Raw genomic sequence first — 21,387 nt, forward strand, 5'->3', positions numbered from 1 at the left:
CCCTCATCTTTCTTTGGCACTGTAAAATATCTTGAATAAAAACATTTGTGAAGAGTAGAGGAAGGGACTATGTAAATAGCTTGTTTTTGGAGGAGAAGGGAAATTTCTTCTCAGAGAGCCAATGAATATGAGTGGTCCTAATAGTGCCAGAAGGTGGGGTATGTTTAAATTCAATGAAATAACTGTTTTGTATCATGGAAAGAACCCAATGGTCATTAGTAATTTGGTGCCAAGAGCTGAGGAAAGGATGTAATCTAGTTTGAAATGACGAAGACAAGGGTCTATAGATATTGCTTACCCTTTTTTTTGTGGGTGTTGAAAGGGTTGTCGACGTGTCTGTTGCTGTTGGGGATGAAAGGCAGGTGCTGTGGATGCTGACAGACTGGGGTAAGGCTGGCTAGATAATTGCAATTTGTATGTTCGGTATGATTGTTGGCAAGACTGAAAAGGCTGTTGGAAAAAGGGCTATCTGTGAAACTCGGGGGTGCTGGTAGACCAACCCCAGTTGATGGAAGTACCGACTGGGGTTGGTCTATCTGAGCCGATTTTGTAGGCTTCTTAGATTTAGGTTTGTCCTTCTTTTTCTTAGAAGAATCATCTGGTTGGGTTGTAGGCCTTGATGTCGAAGTCGATTTTGGAGCCAGCTTAGTTTGGTCCTTCGGTCGGAGTGGAGGGGTCATCAGGCTTGATGCCAATTGAGTAGCCTCACGGCGCGCTGGACACAGGGACATCACCAGATCCATGGGAGTGGGATTAAGAGATTTCTTGCAGAGGTAAGAACGGAGTCTTTGCAGCTGCCATTTAAGCACAGGCTTTGTGATTTTCTTACACTCAGGACAGGTGTTTGTCTGATGTTGCTCTCCAAGGCAAAAGAGGAAAAAATCATGACTGTCTGTGAGTAGGATTTTATTCATACAGAGCATGCACCGCTTGAAAGGCCCTGGAGGGGCCATAAAAGGTAGGGAAAGGGGGAAAGGAGAGGGGGGTCTAGGAGAGAGAGAAACTGCGGGAAAAGGAGGAAAAAGACAATTTACATGAACAAAAAGGGAAGTAAAAAAACTAACAGGGGAAAGTCCAACGAACGAGCTGATTAAGGAAGAAAAATACAGTGGAGTCTTCACTTGAGAACTTAATCCGTATTGGAAGGCGGTTCTCAAGTCAAAAAGTCTGTAAGTCTCCATTGACCTACAGTGCATTGAAAACCAATTAATCCCGTAACAGGCCGTTTTTGTTCCATTTTGGTTTTTTTCTGGTCTGTAAGTCAAATCTCAGTCTGCAAGTCAAACCTAAATTTTGCGGCCAGAGAAGTCTGTAACTCAAAAAGTCTGTAAGTCAAGCCGTCTGTAAGTCAAGGGTCCACTGTAAAGGAATGATCTCACGAATACAATCGAACAATAGCTCTAGCGTTCCGAAATAGGTCCAACTGGAGCGGCAGCAAAAAGGAACCGAGGGGACTTCCGGCAGGTGGAGCATGCACTCCACGGGGGAAACGTCCTACTAATCACGTGTCTTTAAGCCCTAGAAACTTCTGAGAGGTCCTGCACAGGCACAGAACCACCCAATTGTGCGCATTCACAGAGGCCACAAAGAAGAAGCACAATGGACAAAAATTTAGCACCTCACATGTGAGGGAATCCTCCTGCAGTTTTTTTTTTTTTTGTGGGGGTTTTTTGCCCTTATGAAGACAAAGATCCATCCTGCACTGCATATGTAAGGATGCTGAAATCTCTTCAGAGCTCCATGTCTGCTTCCAATACTCGTAATGGATTTATTCTACTTAACAGTCTTAATAGACAAGCAGCCTGCAGTTCTACCACGTAACTACAAGATGCAAGCACCCTGCTCAAATATTAGAATGTTCAGCAGAAGACAAACTGAGCTGACTGGCCAAGTTTATAGAGCTATATTTATAATTCTCATTTATTTAGAGTAAAAGTGAAATAAACTGATTAAGCATTTTAAAACGAAGGCCAGGGAAAAATTCACCCCATCTATGCCTTCTTCAGTTTCCACATAAATGATTTTCAAAGACATTTTTTTCTCAACAGGCTTGCAATATATGGCTTTGATGCAACACGTTCTGCCTCTCTACTTCTACCCCAACTGTGCTGTCAAGATCTTTTTTTAAAAAAAATCCTATGGAAACTATTGGCAATTGACCACCTGTTCAGAAGTGTTAAAACTGGAAACGCACAAGTCCATGCACCTGTTGAGATGTACAATTTGAATTTATATTTGCTCTTGCATGAGCTGATTGTTCATACAAAGCTACCCAGTAGAGATGGAGATGACTGCAACATAGCGATTTACCAAATTACGGCTTAATTGTAGCTATTACAAAATCAATAATCCTTGTATTTTGATCCTAAAATCTCACACCTGTAATATGGTTATTTGCTGTACATAAGGGCTCATTTTCTTGATGAACTGAGGCCTTCACTATGTAAATCATTTATAATATGGTTAGTTGCTGTTTAAAAGCCTCAGCCAAATTAGAAAGTGGGCAGACTTTTTCTTTTTTAGAAAAAGCACCAAAATGGGGCATACATACGGTTCCAAAAAATGGCTATTATAATCCTCACATGTAAGTCAATAAAAATGAAAGAATACTGCCCAACATATGGTTATCTATAGATCATTACAAACAAAGGTGTAGTCTTGTTTGTATCCAATAGCCTAGCTGAGAGGGAGGGAGGGAGGGCCAGAACCTCATTACATTGCTTGGGTATACGAATAGAAATACTCTCATCTCTAGTCATAAGCAATTCTTTAAAAAGGATTTGCAGCCTGGATGGAACAGGTGCATCCAATGCACAGACAAAATGCAGTATAATTCAAACTTGTCTGTACTTCATTCTTTTCCTGGTATGAGATGTATATGAATGGGATGTCACCTGAAGAACCTTGGTAAATCATGGCCCTTTAGCCATGGCACAACCAGAATTATCAATGAAACCTGTAGCAGCCCCACTTTCCTGAAGACCACAGAGATCAACAGAATTGAAGGAAGGGCATACAGAATATATTTTGGCCTCAAAAACTGAGAGCAGTTGAGTGATGGCAGTCAAAAGAGTAGACAGGAGATTTAATTGTTATATAGGAGGAAAATGACTTAAAATTGTTTCAACTCATATATGACCTTTGTAGGCAGCAAGCACTGAGCTGTGTCTTCAAGGCTAGTTCAATTCCAAAAGAGTGATCAGTGTCAGTGGATCAGGCCTAAAAGACTGGTGCAAGCCATTCATCAATTTATATCACAGGGACAGGCAGAATGATCACTGGTTGTCAGATGATCCAGGCTGTAAATTATTCTGAGGCATCCAAGCAACACAGACCTGGGCATGAGTGTGAGGCTGTTAAGCTGCCTCCCACAAGCTGACTGAACCACAGAATTTATAGCTCAGTATACCTCTCCTGAACATCCAGCTGTTTCCAATTAGTTATGAAGAGACCTTGAGATGCTGCTTTTGCTTGACCCTCTTGGGCAAATAAGTTTTACATTTGCCCATCTCCCCTCAGCATGCAACACCTCACTGGAAGACCTGGCCACAGCCCTTTTCCCCCAGAGTTTCCCTGAGAGGACCAAGTCCTTTCTCTTCACTGTCTGCAAGAGATCAGCTTCCCTTTCTGAAGATAACTGAGATATGACATAAATAGTTCCTGAATATCCAGCAAATTTTTAGTCTAGAGTGCCTTATGTATCACAGAAATAGAGGAGGTTCTAATGGTTGAAACTACTACCTCATGGGCCTTTTTGAATTCCCCATCCTCATACTTCCACAACCCTCCAGCTGCATCTGTTTCCTTAGACACAATAATCTTCTGATCGTCCATGGCTCTCCAGCAAAGGGAATACTTTTTTGGGGGCCACATTAATCCATTTTTTGCCCTGGACTCAACCTTTTCCAGTTTTTCAAAGACTGCTGGCAATGAGGCCTAGACATTAGGCATGGCACCTGTGATCTACTCACTCCCTGAACTCCTTCCCTGAGAGTCCTAGATTTTCTGTGAAAAGAGGAGGCCAAGGGTTTGCCTCCTTAAAATCTTCCTGTTCCTTCTTCCTACAACAATTTCTGAAGGAAAAATATATTTTATATTTATAATAATACTTTCTATGGTGTGTCTTTGTAATTTTTTTTACACACTCTTTTTACATTTTTAATTGTGATTCAAAAAGGGCAAATATACTCTAAGAATACAGTTGTTGATATATTTGCACTTGGCTATCTTTGCAATCCGGTATCCAGTGTGTTGTAGTGGATAGAACAATGGACTGGTTTTCAGAACACCTGGGTTCGAATCCGCAGTTGATTCTGGAAACTCACAGGGAGGGTGGAACTATTAAAACCACTCCTTAAACTGCTCACTTACCTTGAAAGCCCTGCTACAGTCACTGTAAGTCAGTTCTTACTTGACGGCACATAATACACACTTGCACACACATTTGGAATAATGGTAATATTTTATACTTTTGGAATTATATTTATCCTGCACTTAAGACAGAAGCTCGCTCTATAAAGAAGAAAATACAGAAGCATCAGTTTACCTGCTACTCGATTCATTCTCTACCCAGAAAAAAGGTGGATTTTATAATATATTTATGAAAGATATCCAGAAGACTTTTGAGGTGTAAATGAATTTATCTGGGTTCTACACAAATAAATACTCATCTGAAACGTTTGCTGTGAGTGGATCTACCAGTTTCCTGGTCCTCTGGAGCCAATTTAATTATGATCCATTAACCAAACAAAAGATGTATGTGAAGTGATGCAGATTCCAAATAAGCAGCTACAGATACATGTCTTCTGGTATAACCATAGGTGTATGATTCAGGATACAATACAGCTATGATCTAACAAGTTCTTGAGATGCGATTCCCACTACCATACACACAACAGCACCTTCTGTCTGATGCAGTAAATAAGTCACATGCAGAAATATAAAAAGAAACATAGCAATGCAGTTCATAGGCAAAATCCAAAACCAGTGTTCAGTAATACATTTACTGTATTACATGGCCAAAATATCGCATTACATTTCAAATGCATTAGTAATCCACTAAAGATAATACCTAACAATGATACAAAAAAACCCTATAAGTGTAAGTCACCGTAGGCTAAATCTTGAAAATCTTTTCTAATTAGTTATTCCTTATTCTCCATGAAATCATAATGAATTATTGTAATCAATTTGGTTCCATAATATGGTGAACCTTTGCCAGGGTTTCCAAGTTATATAATACTCAGAGATGATTACTTCTTCTGGTGGGTCTCTACAGCTTGCCCAAGACTACATAGGCTGGTTCTCCTCCTGGGAGACACGATAAATTAAATTCCTGAGCTCTGGCTGCACAACTAGGCAATGAGTTATCCAACAAGCTCTATGAGTACAGTATAACTCTCCCCTGCACAGAATATTTTATGCAACATTTCAACTTCATAATGTGTGGAACTATCTTTATGCAGCTAAACTATCTATATGCACTTTATTTCAAATAAAGTGACATTTTCTGTTCTTCATGTTTGTGTCTCTTATCTTCGCTTCCATTTATAGTTTATTTCAATCTTCTTTCTAAGGAGCAGCTCAGCTGACATTAGCAAAATATACTTCTACCTGCTCTATCCTCTTTGGACACTTGGCCATCTTGGGAAAACAATACCCAAAGTCCACTCAGCATTAGCAATGGGCAAAGTACTTCCCTCTAATTTGCAATGCAATTAACTTTTTTTGGCATTAAAAAACAAAAGTCAAAGAAAGATTGGACTGTTTCCAAGAAATCACTGAAAAAGTCCAGAAAAATAGGAAGTTCAGGAGAAAAAAAGCTTAGGAGTACTTGCCACTAGCTATCTTTGTGTTGTCATCTTTTTCTAAGCAACCTTATTTAATGCAAAGCAGGAGGAATTGTCAGTGCAGACAGTGAACTACAGGGCTGGAGTGCAAGGGAAGTACTGTACAAAATGCAGTGGTCTCCAGAATAGCATATTACAGTGGTGCCTCGCAAGATGATTTTAATTCGTTCCACAGAAATCGCTGTCTTGCAAAAACATCATGTTGCGAAACCCAGTTCCCCATTAAAATGCATGGAAATCTATTTAATGTGTTTCAATGGGGGGGGGGAATCACTATCTTGTGAAAATTGTCCAAAGAAGACATCGTCTTGCAAAACAGTTCCCCATACCATATTGGGGAAAAGCAATCCCCTCACCTGCACTGCCTTTGGAAATGCAGTGGGTCTCAGACAACCAGCCCTCTCTCTTTCTCTCTAGCAAAGAGGATGAAAGGAGTCAAAGCAGCCCCCTGGTTCCTGATAATGATGACTCCTTTTGCCCTGATCCTTTACCACAGGGGGAAAAGAGAGAAATAAAAGACATCACCAAGACTTGCTGCCTTTGGAATAGGTCCTGAGAAGAAGAAAAACAGATGAAAATGAATATAGAAAAACCAGGGAAATCACAAGGGGAATCCCCCATTAACACAAATTAAGCAGTTCTGTTCCCCATGTTTGAGGAAACCATAGGGATCAGCAACATACCTAAAGTGCAATGGATAAGCCTCACCCCTGGGAAAATTGCTTTTATGACATGGTATTTTCCCTGCAAGGTATGAGTTAGAATGGCCCTTTCACTTCCTACCCCCTTCTGTTTCCTGACCTCCCAAGGCATGGTGACCCCCTGGCTGCACCTCCCACTCAGTACAGGACTGCACAGCCCCAGTCCTGCCAGAGGCCAAGAGAGCTCCTCAGTGTTTTGGTGTGCCCTGCCGGACCCCCTTCAGGGGCTAGGTGTTCCTCCCACAATCCTCTAGTGCATATGTATTAGCATAAGGTATTAGCATATGCTAATATATGTGCACTAGAGGATTGTGGGAGAAACTCTTAGCCCCTGATGGGGGTCCTGCAGGGCACTCCAAAACACTGAGGAGCTCTCTTGGCCTCTGGCAGGACTGGGGCTGTGCAGCCCTGTACTGAGAGGGAGGTGCAGCCAGGGGGTCACCATGCCTTGGGGGGTCAGGGGACAGAAGGGGGTAGGAAGTGAAAGGGCCATTCTAACTCATACCTTGCAGGGAAAATACCATGTCATAAAAGCAATTTTCCCAGTGGTGAGGCTTATCCATTGTACCTCAGGTATGCTGCTGATCCCTATGATTTCCCCAAATGGGGGGAACTCAACTGTGTAATTTGTGTTAATGGGGGATTGCCTTTGTGATTTCCCTGGTTTTTATAATCTCATTATCCTTTGGTTCCTGGCTGTTTTTACCATCCTCTACCATTTAAATTTGCAGTCATAGCCCCATTGGCAATGCTTTGCAAGATGTTTTTTTTCTCCCATTGAAACATATTAATTACATAAGATCTACTTTGTTATCCCAAAAAAGTGAGAGATTAAGTATATGCCACTATTTTTCCAGGAGGCAGACCCTGGAAAGCCAGCAGCACACACTTTCTCCCCCACTTTTTTGGGATAAAAAAAGTAGGTCTTATGTAATTAATGTGTGTTCCAACAGGGGAAATCTTGCAAAACAGGGTCAAAAAAAAAAAAAAAAAAAACCTTGCAAGGCAAGGACCCAAACATTGTCCAGTGAAAATCACCCATAGGAAAAATCGTTTTGTGAAGCGTAACATTGCTCAAAAAAGTCAAAAGCCAGAGGCAGAGGACAAAGTGGCAATGAGAAATATTGGGGAAATCATTTCCTACCCTTCACTCCCCCCATGGTATAAGCCCTGCCAACAAGCCAGAATGTGATTCAGCACATTTGTTTACTGTAAAGGGGAGAAGACACAGCTGTACAAGCTGAACACATCAGCATTCTGCTTAAGGCAAGGCACACTTCACTTTGGCAGTTGAATGCAAAGTTGGAGGTTGGATGAGATGCCTAATAGCATCTACCATATAAGATGTTAACCACTAACATTAATCAGTGGTTGCTGTTAATTAAAAATAGAGAAAGACAGAAAATGCTGGGAAGGGGAAAGGTCTCCAGAAATATAATTAAGCTTCCCAAAAGAAGGGAGCACAATGAGCAAATTATTCCATTTGCTCTTTTTCTGAGATGACCCCTAGTTTGAGAATGTTGCCCAAAGCCACCAGGGGGAGAGTTGTAATGTCAGCAGGAGGCCATGGGTAGTCTCATTACTATAATACTGTTCCTATGGTAGTGCTATAGCCGGCTAATTTACATCTTATGTGCAAAACAAAATCCCATGTGCCTTAAATTAGTGGAGCAAGACCATTAACCTCTCACTTAAAAAGCACAAGTGACACACAATTATATTGATATAGTTAAACTTAACCTGGCAATTAAACCTTAATGACTAAGACATAAGAAACTTCCTGTGAATTAAAGGCAAATGAGTAGCATGCACCTCAGGTCAGCAATTCTCTTCAGAATGCACTAGCCTTTGAGGAAATTAGTGTGACTGTTATTGTTGTTCAGCCTCTGAAGGAGACACACTTGGCTTTTTTATCTATGTGAGTCAAGTGGGCAGAGGATTTAAAGAGATTTGTGAAGGAAAACACAAGTACTGTATATTTTTTATTTTCAAACCCTCCATCAAAACTAGGGCTGCAATTCACTAACCAAGGGAGCTGTAAGATTTAAAAGAATTCCAAAGGAGGTATAAATAGGGCAAGCATTGCACAGGGAAGGCAGAGCCATGTGATGTGCTATTATTGCTTTAAGTTCATGTCTGCTAAATAGGAGGAATATGAACAACTGTTGCTGGTCCCAAAACATGAAAAATTAATATTTTTGCAATAAGCCACCTTTAGACAAGAGGATATTACTGTACTGATTTCTGAGCGGAATGGCAACATTGCTTGCTACATCTTGTTTCACATGGTGCCACAGAACAGTTTCATAGATGAACTGCAAGAATGTTATAATTTCCAAAAAAAACACCCCTCTTCTGCACTACTGGCTTGCCCTGTTATTGTTGTTGTTTTAATCCTCACTACTCAGACTCACTTCTGTCAAAAACCATCTGCACAACATTAATCATACAAATCCAACAAAATGAAAGGAAACTAATTTGTGCAGAATAGCAAAGAGTTGAAAAGGACTTACAATGTTAAGGGTATTCTGTGTAACCTTTGTGGAATAGGGATTGTGACCCACATTCAGTGTATCTGAGTCCTGCAAGCCGTGCTACAATCAAAAAGATAAAAATACCTTTCTAGCAACTGACTTTAAGCAGATTTTTTTTGCCCTGTACAAGGTCAGAAATTGCTTGCATATATAGTTGTGAATTTATATTTTATTTCTCACATACAGCCATTTTATACAGCAATATAGGAGGAGATCCAAAGGAAATTGGGGTGATTTTCCTCTCCCATCTCCAGCTGTCCTGAGCTCTACTTTAGGGAAAAAAGAGTTCTTAATGGAGGTATTTCTCCATTAGAGGGAGGGAGTCAGCCTCCACAACTACTCAAAACTGCAAAGCAACAAGAATTGTGTTACATTTCACATTTTAAAGCTCTGATACACCAAGGGCTTAGAAACATAGGCACAAATCTCCGTAGGACTGAGGAGTCAGGACACCAAAATCTAATTGAACTGGAGCAAAAACTTGATGTTGCAAGGAGGGTCTACATCAAAACTTTTCAGAATAAAGTTCCAGTGGTAATTGCACACAAGCTGAATAAAATTCATACAGTTAATGATGTGGAGCCATTCATAGGCATATTCTGCACCTGTTCTGCAACACACCCTCCATGTATTATTGTTTCAGTCTGATCAGTTAAATGACTGGAAACTTGGTATGACAAAAATCCCAAAATAATGCTACCATATTTCCAGGACTCAGTCAATTTTATTATTCTGGAAATAAGTGTGAACCAACTTTTTGCTATGGAGGTATTAATCAAAGCTAATTAGGAAAATATTTATATTCTGTTTCAGAATATAAATCTTCTGAAAAAAGACTACAAACAAAACTAGGAACTTGCAACATGTCAACACATTTACAATTTTATTTATTTAATTTTAATTAAACAAACGTCCAACCTAAACAACATAAATCTAACACCACAATACAATACAATTACATAATATACCAGTGCCACCTTCACCCTCAGGGCTAGCATTAATAATATTTTTAAAATTCATCCAATCTATTTTCTCTCCAAAAATTGTTTCTTCCTTCGGCGTATACCCCTTCCCTCTACGAAATACATATTCCAGGAATACACTCCATATTGTCTTTAAATAATTATTTTTGATAGGCCTCTTCTTATTTTCACACCACATGCCAATTTATCATTACTTGTCATATCCTGTAATTCTCTATACCATTCCTCTAAATTAACTTGGTTATCATTTTTCCAATTTCTTGCAAATATTAACCTTGGTGCTGTAACCATTATCACAATTAAATCCTTATTTTCTTTCAACAATTGATCTTTCTTAACCATGTTCAAAAAAGCCATTGATGGAGACATTTAAATATTTAATCCATTCATTTCCCTCATTTCTTCAAAAAATTATTCCATTCTTTCTTACTTATGGTTGTTGTGGGTTTTTTGGGCTCTTTGGCCGTGTTCTGAAGGTTGTTCTTCCTAACGTTTTGCCAGTCTCTGTGGCCGGCATCTTCAGAGGACAGCACTCTGTGCTCTGGTGTAGTTGGCTTGGGAGTGGAGTATTTATGGCTGTAAGATGGGCTTTTGTCTTTTTCTGTAGATGGGTGATTAATGTGTCTTGTTGTGGGTGTATTGTTGAGATAAGAAGGAAAGATTATCTGTCACTGTGGTTGATGGGTGTCGTTAGCTGGTCTTTTGTGTGTAGTGATCCCTGGTCCTTGTGGCTGGGTAGAGTTCAACAAAAAAGAGGAAAATTTGAAACTCAACAAAACTTGGCTCCCAGCTCTCAAAAATACAGCATGCAAAAGGTCAACGAATTCTACCCAACCACAAGGACCAAGTGTTTTGATAACCTTGCTCCCAGATAGTCAACATCCAAGAGCATTTTGAAACTTTTCTAGTAGTTGTTGTCTCTCAGCTGAATGCCAGCTCCTTGATGCTGTTGTTTTCATGTATGCAATTGTGCTCTTCATACTTTTGTAATTTGCTACTGTTTATTCAATGTATACCAACCTTATTTTTCGTAATTACCTGTTGCAAAGCTCCGCCTTCTGTCTTTCGTAGAAAAGATTTATAAGTACTTAACAAAATATATGCAAGAATTTATGTCTTTGCTTTAATAGAAAATGAAAAGTGGAAAGGTGGGAACGCTTATCTCCAAGGTTGCTAGCTGTATTCCTGTTGTAGTGATGAGCACACTCTCCTAGCGGGACGCGGAGAGTCCTGAGGGGGCAGTGGCTGCCCATTCTTCCTCTTTCCCATAGAGACAGAGAGCAGAGATTATAGAAAAAAGATTGAAATCAGAGGAAAAGACAGAAAGAAAAGGAACTGTAAGCCAAATATATAAATTATTAATTCAAGTTGAACAGGGTATTCTAGGATTAAAAATGCAATGGCAAAATGATTTGGATAGAGAAGCAATAGGAGAAGAATGGGATAAAATATGGGATCAGAGAATTATGAAGAACATGTCAGTAAGGATAAAAGAAAATTGCTATAAAGTAATATGGAGGTGGTATTTAACGCCGGTCAAAATGAATATAATGGATAAAAGTGTGTCAACATTATGTTGGAGCTGTAAAAAAGAGAAGGGGACGTATTTACATATGTGGTGGCTATGCGAAAAAAGAAAGAATGGAATTTAATATTTAAAGAAATATCTGAAATAATTGGATTGAATATTCAAATGTCTCCGTTAATAGCCTTATTGAATCTGATTAAGGAAGATCAACTGGTGAAAGAAAATAAGGATTTAATAATAATACTGTAATGTGTAAGTCCTGGCCGGTTCGGCCGAGGGCGGTTCCGTGGAAGTCGCGGAAAAGAGGACAGGAGGCAATTTAACAGAATCCATTTTATTCAAATACAAACTCAACTCAACAGGCTCGAAAGGGTCCATCAGACTCAATTCGGGTAACAGCTTATGACTTCTAACCGTTTCAACTTTCTCTGTTTCTTTACATCTCACTGGGGGGCTGGCCCAAAGCGTTCTCGGTCGGTCATAGGCTGTATCAGAGTAGTTCTGACCGTGCAAACGGTCTGCAACAGGGGTGTCTCGCCCAGTCCCCCTCCCATTGGCTCTGCATCAAAGAGGGACTGGGACAGATCACCCTCCTCCCCCCACGTTGATTGCGTCGATAAACCACCACAGTCCATTCTAGTGGATCCAACTCCTGCCCGCGCGTTAGGAAATCTGGTGGTTCTGGTAGTAAGCCTCCACTTACTTGTAGGTTAGGGAATTCCTTTAACAACTTTCGGAAATCCTCCTGGCCCATGCTCCATTCTGTTTGCACTGATCTGTCTTTCTTATCCACCAGTTCGCTCTTCTTCACCCTGAAACTTCCCGCCCTTTCGTCCTCTTTTATATCTTCCCACACAATCAGATCAAGCTCCTCCCCCTTTTCGTCAGCCAGACACACTTTTCTATATTCCTGTACTTCTCGGTCGTCAGGCTCCACCTCTACCAGTATCCCTTCTATACATTCTCCTCCTCCTTCTGCTCCTTTAACTGCGGAGGATGGCTCACTCCCTTTCTCTCCTTCACATAATGATTACGGCAGCAAGGATAATTTTTGCAAGAAACTGGAGAAATGATAATTTAACTTGGAGGAATGGTATAGAGAATTATGGGACATGGCAATTAATGATAAACTGACGTGTGGTGTGAAAATAAGTAGAGGCCAAATGAAAAATAATGATTTTAAGAAAATATGGAATGTATTTTTAGAACATGTATTTTGGAGAGGGAGGGGGTTTACACCGAGGGAACAATAAAATTTTGGAGTGAAAATGGATGAAACGAAGTGTAACACTAGTCCTGAAGGTGATGGGAGCAGATGGGTAATTGTATTTTGTTGTATTGTATTGTTTTGTATTTTATATAGGTTTATTTTGTGTAGTAGTAAGTTTATTTTGTATTAATAAAAGAGACAGACAGCATAATTTCAAAGCCTTTCTTTTGGCCAATCCTAATTGGCATTATGTAACCAGTATCTTATCTGAATACTATCAATAATCTGTAAGGTTAATAAAGGGAGCTCTTGGGGCAGGACCGAAAGGCTCTGCTGGAGGACACCTTCGTGTGTCGACTCCTTATTAACTTCTCTCTAAAGTTAATTGCTTTCTGTGTTTGATGATCACCTAGCCGTTATCCCTTCTTTAGTTTCATGATCACTACATGACTTCACTTCCAACAATCCTCATATTATCGCCACTTCCAGAATCTGAAAAATATGCACATTCTGTAGGTACACTTATTGAGAACCTATTTGAGCAGCTATATACGGCAGATAACATCGTCGTCCACAGCAATTTCCTGGAAATAATGTCCATCCCAATCCTTCAAAGGTTCCAAGGCTCCTGTTGATTGTCTTTCATCACAGAAAATCTGTTAGAGGCTGTGGAATGAAAGGATGGCTTTATTTCTGAAGAACTTACAGTATATTCACATATTTGTTTAAAAAATGGTCAGAATCCAACTGCATATATAGGTTGGTGTAAGTAAGGTAAAGGTTCCCCTTGACAATTTTTGTCCAGTCGTGTTCGACTCTAGAGGGCGGTGCTCATCCCCATTTCCAAGCCATAGACCCAGTGTTTTGTCCAAAGACGATCTTCCGTGGTCACATGGCCAGTGCGACTTAGACACGGAACGCTGTTACCTTCCCACCGAGGTGGTCCCTATTTATCTACTCGCATTTGCATGCTTTTGAGCCGCTAGGTTGGCGGGAGCTGGGACAAGCGATGGGCGCTCACTCCGTCGCGTGGATTCGATCTTACAACTGCTTGGTCTTCTGACCCTGCAGCACAGGCTTCTGCGGTTTAGCTCACAGCACCACCACGTCCCTTGCGCCACCACGTCCCTTGGTGTAAGTGCAATAGCATTAAACTCAGCAGTGAATTGGCATTATTTAAGTAGTCAGCATTTGTATTTTGCACCACATACCGTCAAGTGACTGGTGCAGAAAAGAAAATACAGTACAACCAATAACTTCTTCATTAGTGACAAACTGCCAATGATTTTTATGACACTGTACTGATGCTAACAGGCATAAGTAAAAGAATTATGGGCAATGTGCCAACTATAATGTTTATGGCATCTGAGTCAATTTCATTTTCATCTTACCTACACAATTACTTATTTGGACTTATTCTGAACATTCTTGGTTTCTTTAATGAAATTAGTAGACAAGAGTCTGCCGTTTAGGCTAAATTCAGCTACTCATCTTCACTAGAATAGACACATTGAATAAATTGGACTTCCATGCATGTTGACTTCATATGTCCCATTCATTCCCAGGTCTAGTATATTTGGGAATAACAAATGGATTTAGCACTGTGATGTTTTTGTGGCATTTTTTTACTGTAACCTTTTTGAGCTTTTCAGGCAGCTTTCTACACATGCATATACAGTGGTTCCTCGCATAACGAGCAGCCCATTTAACGACGAATCCGCATAGCGATGCAGGTTTTGCGATCGCAAAAGCGATCGCATTGTGATGTTTAAATAGGCAAAACATCGCATTGCGATGATCGGTAAGCATTTCGCTTACCGATCTTCGCATTGCAATGTTTTAGAAACAGCTGATCGGCGGTTCCAAAATGGCCGCAAGAACAAAATGGCCACCCGCAGCGTTTTCGTGCCGATTCCTCGCTTACCGAGGTGGCGAAAATGGCGGCCCTTTGGAGGATTCCCGCTTAGCGGTGACTTTATCCCCCACAGGAACACATTAAACGGAGTTTAATGTGTTCCTATGGGGTTTTTATTTCCGTATAGTGACGTTTCCGGATAGCGACGATTTATCCGGAACGGATTATCATCGCTATGTGGGGCACCACTGTACTTAATAACAGTCATCCCTATTCCCTGTGACATCAGTAAACCTCCATTTCACATCCAGTCTAAGCATCATTCAGAATTAAATCAGCACAACAGATATTACTGCACATACAATCTTAGTTTCTTTGTCACATTCCAAGGTAGTTTTTCTTCCATGACTGCAGAGTCACCTTTGGTTTCAAAAGTGCACAACTATGAAATTCTATATGATCTCTACACAGTGAATGGCATTCACAGCCTTTACACCAAGCAGGAAGGTTACCATGCTGAAAACATACCTGACAAACCAATTTCTTTATGCTACTAATGACTTGTTTTCCCAGGTACACACTTCCCTTCTAAGAGGCATATCCTCAGGTTATAAAAAATCCATCTTGTCACCAAATACATTTATTTTCAAATGATAATTTCTCTCTCCCTTAGAATTATGCCTCCCAGCCCTGAGACGTCGTTCTCTTTTATAGCAGATAAGGCTCATAGCATGATGACATAAAGGACCTTATACTTTGCTGCTCCAGATTAAATACCCTAGCCTCAAGGGAACAGTCAGATGCATGTGCTAGACACACATTTACCACTTGTACCCTGCAAGCTATTAGTTGTTCCTATGACACTCTGAACAATATACAGGATGGCCCCTTATACTTGCTAGCTTTCTAGCTTCAGCTTTTGCTCTTTCTTAAATTTAGGATATTATTAAGGGTGCATGGATAAGAAACTGTCTTTTAGCTGTAAGCTTGCTATTTTATGTACCATCGGGAGGTGGTGAGTGCTCCAACACTGGAGGCATTCAAGAAAAAAAATTAGACAACTATCTGTCAGATATGCTTTGATTTGGATTCCTGCACTGAGCAGGAGTTCGGACTAGATATCTTTATAGGCCCCTTCCAACACCATTATCCTATGAATCTATGATTTTGGTGCTATTATTGTCATGATGAATGCACCAACAGAACTGCCAGATAACTCAGTGGTATAGGAAGTTAGATTCCATACTGGGCCTCCTTGACAGGGGTTGGATTCAATCATCCCTTCCAGCTCTGCAGTTCTAAGATGATGATGATGATTGTGGTGGAATGCCCTAGTCATGCCTGTCCGTCATATGGAGCTTTAGGGCAGGAGCCTATGGCAGGACAGGAGAAGCGGAGTCAGGAGAACAGTTGGAGACAGAGGGGAGTTAGAAGTGTTAAGACAGAGATTGGAAAGATGGTGTGTGTTAGAGCAGTGGTCCCCAACCTTGGGCCTCCAGATATTATTGGACTTCAACTCCCAGAAATCCTGGCCAGCAGAGGTGGTGGTGAAGGCTTCTGGGAGTTGTAGTCCAAGAACATCTGGAGGCCCAAGGTTGGGGACCACTGTGTTAGAGAATAGATAAGAGATAAAAGTAATAGATAATAGATAGTCATAAGATATTGGTACAGTGGTTAATGTGAATGAATACAAATAAGCAAATGTGTAATCCTATCCAAGTTTAATGACTGAACAATAAAAGAACATCTATGACTTCACTTCTGTGATTTACCAATCAAACAATAAATAAACCTGTTATATTTGGCAGCCCGGGTCTAAGAAACATATTTGTTACAGTGTGGATAAAGATCCACTGGTGGCAGTGTGTAAAGGGAGAAAATAGTATATCGTGTCCAAAGGTGGACCTGTGTTTGAGGGAAAATAAATAGGGGACACTGGGGGAAGGCGATGACAACGATGATTATTATTATCATCCATAGAACCTACCCATTTTCTCCACAGCAAATGTCATCTTGAAGGATTTCAGGTTTTGAGCATCCAAAACAAAGTAATTTGCTTTGACAATGCAATTTACCCAGTGACTCCTTGGAAGTTTAGTCCTGCTATTATAATTTCAAAAGTCAGTATCTTTAAGGCCTATACTATGAAACTGACTAAGTGACCACTGATCCTTCCAAGGGAATTCTAATTTTTGAAATATAAGGGAAAGGAATATAACAGTCTTATATGTAATATCCCATATCAACCACATGAGGAACTACAGTTCTTAGTGAAAAGGAAAAAAGACACGTGGCCCTTGTACACAAAATGAATGTGACAGCGGATGATAAAAATTCACGGACAAAAACAAGCTTTGATCCATATAGATTTTCATCAGGCTGGGCACAGGAGTGTGTGGGGTGCATCTTAAAAAGCAGAGATATCACCTTGCCAACAAAAGTCCAAATAGTCAAAGCTATGGTTTTTCCTGTAGTGATGTATGGAAGTGAGAGCTGGACCATAAAGAAAGCTGACCGCCAAAGGATTGATGCTTTTGAATTGTGGTGCTGGAGGAGGCTCTTGAGAGTCCCCTGGACTGCAAGGAGAACAAACCGATCCATTCTAAAGGAAATCAAGCCCGAGTGCTCACTGGAAGGACAGATCCTGAAGCTGAGGCTCCAATACTTTGGCCATCTCATGAGAAGAGGAGACCCTTGGAAAAGACCTTGATGTTAGGAAAGTGTGAAGGCAAGAGGAGAAGGGGACGACAGAGGACGAGATGGTTGGACAGTGTCATTGAAGCGACCAACATGAATATGACCCAGCTCCGGGAGGCAATGGAAGATGGGAGGGCCTGACGTTCTGTGGTCCATGGGTTCACAAAGAGTAGGACACGACAAAACGACAACGATGAGTGTAGAAGGACTGAAGAGCTGGGATTTTCACTCAACCTCACTCATCTTGTCCATCTAACAAGCCAGACCAAGAGAAACCCAGCTAGAGGATATATCAGGGGTCTCCTACCAATTCTCTGATGAAACTACTTAGATGAATAGTGAAATCTTTCACCCTAACAACAAAAGAGGTCCAGTTGCTATGACTCAAATTCCAGATATTTCAGAATGAGGTTTATAATCTCAAGAGATGTAGGTTTAAAATTCCACATCTAGTAGTATGAATTTTACTGCAAGAAGGCGAAACCATTAAAATTTTAAGTTGACTGAATACACATTTCTTAATTGGATCAACATACAACCACTTAGCAAGTAAGCTGCCTGAGTGGCACTAAAATACTCTTTCAGCTAGAGAAAAGAGAAAATAAAGATACAGTATGACAACTTTTACTCACCGCCTGGAAATCGACTACTGTAGTTATCCTAGAGTGTCCTGACAGGTATTATTAACAGAGAGCACACAACCTTTGGAGATATATACTTAAATGAAACATAAAATGGGCTGGTTTTAACGGGTTCAACAGGAAATAAAACAAGCCAGGCATTACTAGGCGAACGTTTCAGGGAGTTTTCCTTTCAAGCAAGCGTACAGGATTACGACCTCAAACTCCTGCTTCTATTACTACACACGCAAGCCGAGACGTTCCGCGGCCGTTCATACGCCTCCCAGCAGGGTCACCGGAGAGAAACAATTTGGAAGAGAACAGGGGCCCGGCTGCCCGCCCATGTGCAAAGACGAGAGGGAAAGGAAGACGGTCTCTCTCCCACCTACACGCACAGTTTCCTGGACCGAATTCAATTTATCCGCCTACTCGAACGGGGGAGGGACCGTCACGACCCCTCTCCCCAATTTCGCACACCGAGTCCCGAAATGACTTTTCCCAGCTGGTCTCTCGTGACTGGCGGGCGGTTTCCCACACCGAGGACGGACCCACACACGCCCGTCTTCCAGCAGTCCCAGTCCCCGCTCCCAGCGGGGGCCTCCTCTCCCGTCCTTCAGCCCGCCCGCCCACCTTCCCTCTCCCCTCACGCCGCTCGGCGAGGCCCTCCGCCCGGCCCGCTTCCCACACTGACTGACTCCTCCCCTCGCCTTCCCGCTCGGTCCCAAGGCTGACATCACGCCCGGGGTTTCCATCGGCCGCGGGGAGGGGGGGAGCGAGGGTGAGGGAGGGAAGAGGAGGAGGAGGAGGCAGCGCTCAGCGGCCGCGGCAGCAGCGTGACGGCGGTGGCGGCCGGGAGGACTTAAAGCAACGGCTGACCTCGGGCGCCTTTTTTTTCTCTTTCCTTTAATTTTTTTCAAATTTAACCCGTTCTTTCCCCAGGCCTTTGCTCCGCCGTCTTTTTTTCTTCTTCCTTCCCCCCCCCCCGAGGGATTCGCGCTTTCTTTTCCTCCTCCTTTTTCCTGGCTAGGCCGAGAGGGAGGGCCAGGAGCGGCGCAGAGCGAGCGAGCGAAGACATCCAGGCCGGCCCCGGAGTGCGCTTCCTCCTCCCGCTCGTCCGCCGACTCGAGGCCTGGCTGCAGCCCCTCTCGGCGGCTCGCCTTTTCCGTTGGGCTCCTCAGGAGAGGCCCAGGCCGCCAGGCGGGCCTGGCGACGCGGAGGTAAGAATAGCGGCGGCCCGTCGGAGAGTGAAGGCAAGGCGGCGTGAGGGAAGAAGGGGGGGGGTGGCCGGGAGAGGGAAGGACGGGGACAAGGCAGGGCGAAGGAGGGTCCTCGTCGGCTGCCGGAGCTTGCCCGGACGCCCTGAGCGAGCAGGCCTCGGCGGCGTGAGGCAGAGGCGGGGAGAGGGGAAGGAAGGGAGGGAGCGAGGGACGGACGGAGTCTCCGGCCCGAAGGCGCTGGGAAGCGCAGGCGGACGCTCCGGCCTGGAGTGGGTGACTAACGGAGAAGCAGGCCCGGCTCCTCCTCGGGCGGCTCTCTCTCGTGGAAAGCCGGGCTTCAGGTGGGTGGCGTGGGAAGGGGCTTGCCGAAGGTGGGGGGGGGGGGCGGCTCAGGGAAGGGATCCTCGCTGGAGGGAGAGATGCCGCTTTTGTTTAGTCGCCACCGGCAGCTCGGGTGCCTCTTGGCTTCCCCGCACACCCAGCCACCCTGCCTGCCTGGCTCCCTCTCTCGCTCTCGCGGAGCCCATGTTGCTCCCTTCGCCTTGAGTCCGCTTCTTTCCCCGACCCCTCCAGCGTCCCCCCGCCATCTCCCTTTGTTTACCAGGCGGCTGAAGAGAGGCGGTTACAGGCGAGAGAGAGAGAGAGAGAGAGAGAGAGAACACGGGGAGGGTGTCGCGAGCGAGCGGGCGGAAGACGGCCGCCAACCAGCAGCCTCAGGAGTGGCGAGGGCCGTGATCCTGGCTTTTAAAAAGCAGCATGGAAGGAAGCTCCTGGCAAGGAGGAGCAGGGAGAGCCACCCGCCACGCCAAGGGGGGGACCGGAGGGAGGGGAGCCCATTTGTTTTGGCACCCACTAAATCCACGAGGCCCGCTCCTTATTGGTTGTCAGGCTGGCTATCAGGGACTCGGTGCGGTGGCTTCCTGCTGCTTGCAACGGTGGCCCCGCCTTTTGCTCGGGTTCCCCCTCTCTTTCCCCCCCTCGCTTTTTTTCTCTTTTCTTTTTATTTTTTTTCAAAAGGACAGCCGAGCAGAAGCTTGCCGGTAACTCAGCCGCCTGACGCACGCGGGCAACGGTCTTTAATGCCGTTTCGTTTGTATCGTGCAGGCTTAGAACGATATTAAGCCGCTGGAGTTGCTTTTGTGTTCAGAACTCTTTATTCGCAGATCTGCTCTTACTGAAAAATTTTTTTAAAAGAAAACACTGTGCAACTATCTATCAGGATCTCTCCTTGGTAACCTTGTGATACAGAAACTGATTAGGAGATTTTTTAAAACTGATCTCCATTTTGCACATGCATACTTGGATTTGGATCAGAATCCAGGGAAGCACAAGCTGTATTACTACCAGGCCCAGTTTGTAAAACAGCTGATGGATTTTATCTGTCCCTACACATACACTCAGAAATAATCCCACCTTGTTTACTAGAGCAACAATCTTGTGGGCCTCTAGAAAGTAGGCCTAGAATTGTACCCGTATTCTTACTGTATGCTGGAACTGCTGTAGAAGAAAAAGTCTTAGTCTGTATTTTATTTTTTCTTGATACTGCTACCTTTGCTACTAATCATGGCAGTCAGTGTCAAAGTGCTTCATTTTCTCCAATGTGTGAAGTTGTTTTGCCTCTGTATACTGAAGTCACCTTACAGAATTGTTTCAAAGATTGCTGAGAGAATCCTTTCAACCTTTAGTGTCAGTTAGTTCTGGGTTCAAATCTCTACGTAATTGCTCAAAAAGCTCACTTTGACTCTGGCTAGTCACGATTTCGTAATCTAACCTATCTCATGCTTGTTGTGTGCTTAAAGTGGAGGGAACAGAAGGCAAGTCAGAGTTTAATTTTAGCATATAAATTCAGTCAGAAACCAATGAGCTAAGTATTAATGAAATATGTAATGTTTATAAAATTGTACAGATGTGCCAACTTCTCAAGTAAATGTTGTTTTTTAGGGTAATCTGGGCAACACTATGAACTGCTGAACAAAATAGAACAGTATACATGTGAGATAGCTGAAGATCAAGAAGAGGATTATCTTAAGTGGACATTTTATATCCAGCTTGGAAACTGGAAGAATTTTTATTTATATTTTTATCCTGGTGAATATTTACAATGAATGGACACAGCGATGAAGAAAGTGCACGGAACAGCAGTGGAGAATCAAGGTATAAATTTATATTTAAAGATTTGCCATTAGTGTGTGA

General features: G+C 42.7%; 1 protein-coding gene, 1 long non-coding RNA gene and 2 other non-coding genes across 5 annotated transcripts in view; 2 read left to right on the forward strand and 2 right to left on the reverse strand.

The window, feature by feature from the left end:
• Positions 1–6,441: 6,441 nt before the first annotated feature.
• Positions 6,442–6,608, reverse strand: LOC140705237 (U1 spliceosomal RNA). The gene has a single exon (XR_012084684.2). It is a non-coding gene; the product is annotated as a U1 spliceosomal RNA (small nuclear RNA).
• A 439-nt stretch (positions 6,609–7,047) lies between these two features.
• Positions 7,048–7,214, forward strand: LOC140705218 (U1 spliceosomal RNA). Its single transcript, XR_012084677.2, has one exon. It is a non-coding gene; the product is annotated as a U1 spliceosomal RNA (small nuclear RNA).
• Positions 7,215–12,959: 5,745 nt separating this feature from the next.
• On the reverse strand, positions 12,960–18,585 carry LOC140704923 (uncharacterized). Its single transcript, XR_013542177.1, has 2 exons — positions 17,990–18,585; positions 12,960–13,471 (listed from the first exon to the last, which is right to left on the reverse strand). It is a non-coding gene; the product is annotated as an uncharacterized LOC140704923 (long non-coding RNA).
• Positions 18,586–19,055: 470 nt separating this feature from the next.
• CHD1 (chromodomain helicase DNA binding protein 1) overlaps positions 19,056–21,387 on the forward strand; it is a 59,324-nt gene continuing 56,992 nt past the window's right edge. For both annotated transcript variants that reach the window (XM_020793223.3, XM_020793225.3), the window contains exons 1-2: positions 19,056–19,194; positions 21,136–21,348. In XM_020793223.3, the coding sequence (XP_020648882.3) occupies positions 21,296–21,348 (53 nt within the window). In that variant the 5' untranslated portion in view covers positions 19,056–19,194; positions 21,136–21,295. The remainder of the gene's footprint in view (positions 19,195–21,135; positions 21,349–21,387) is intronic.

Source organism: Pogona vitticeps, chromosome 2, assembly GCF_051106095.1.
Source record: "Pogona vitticeps strain Pit_001003342236 chromosome 2, PviZW2.1, whole genome shotgun sequence".
Taxonomy (NCBI): Eukaryota; Metazoa; Chordata; class Lepidosauria; order Squamata; family Agamidae; genus Pogona; species Pogona vitticeps.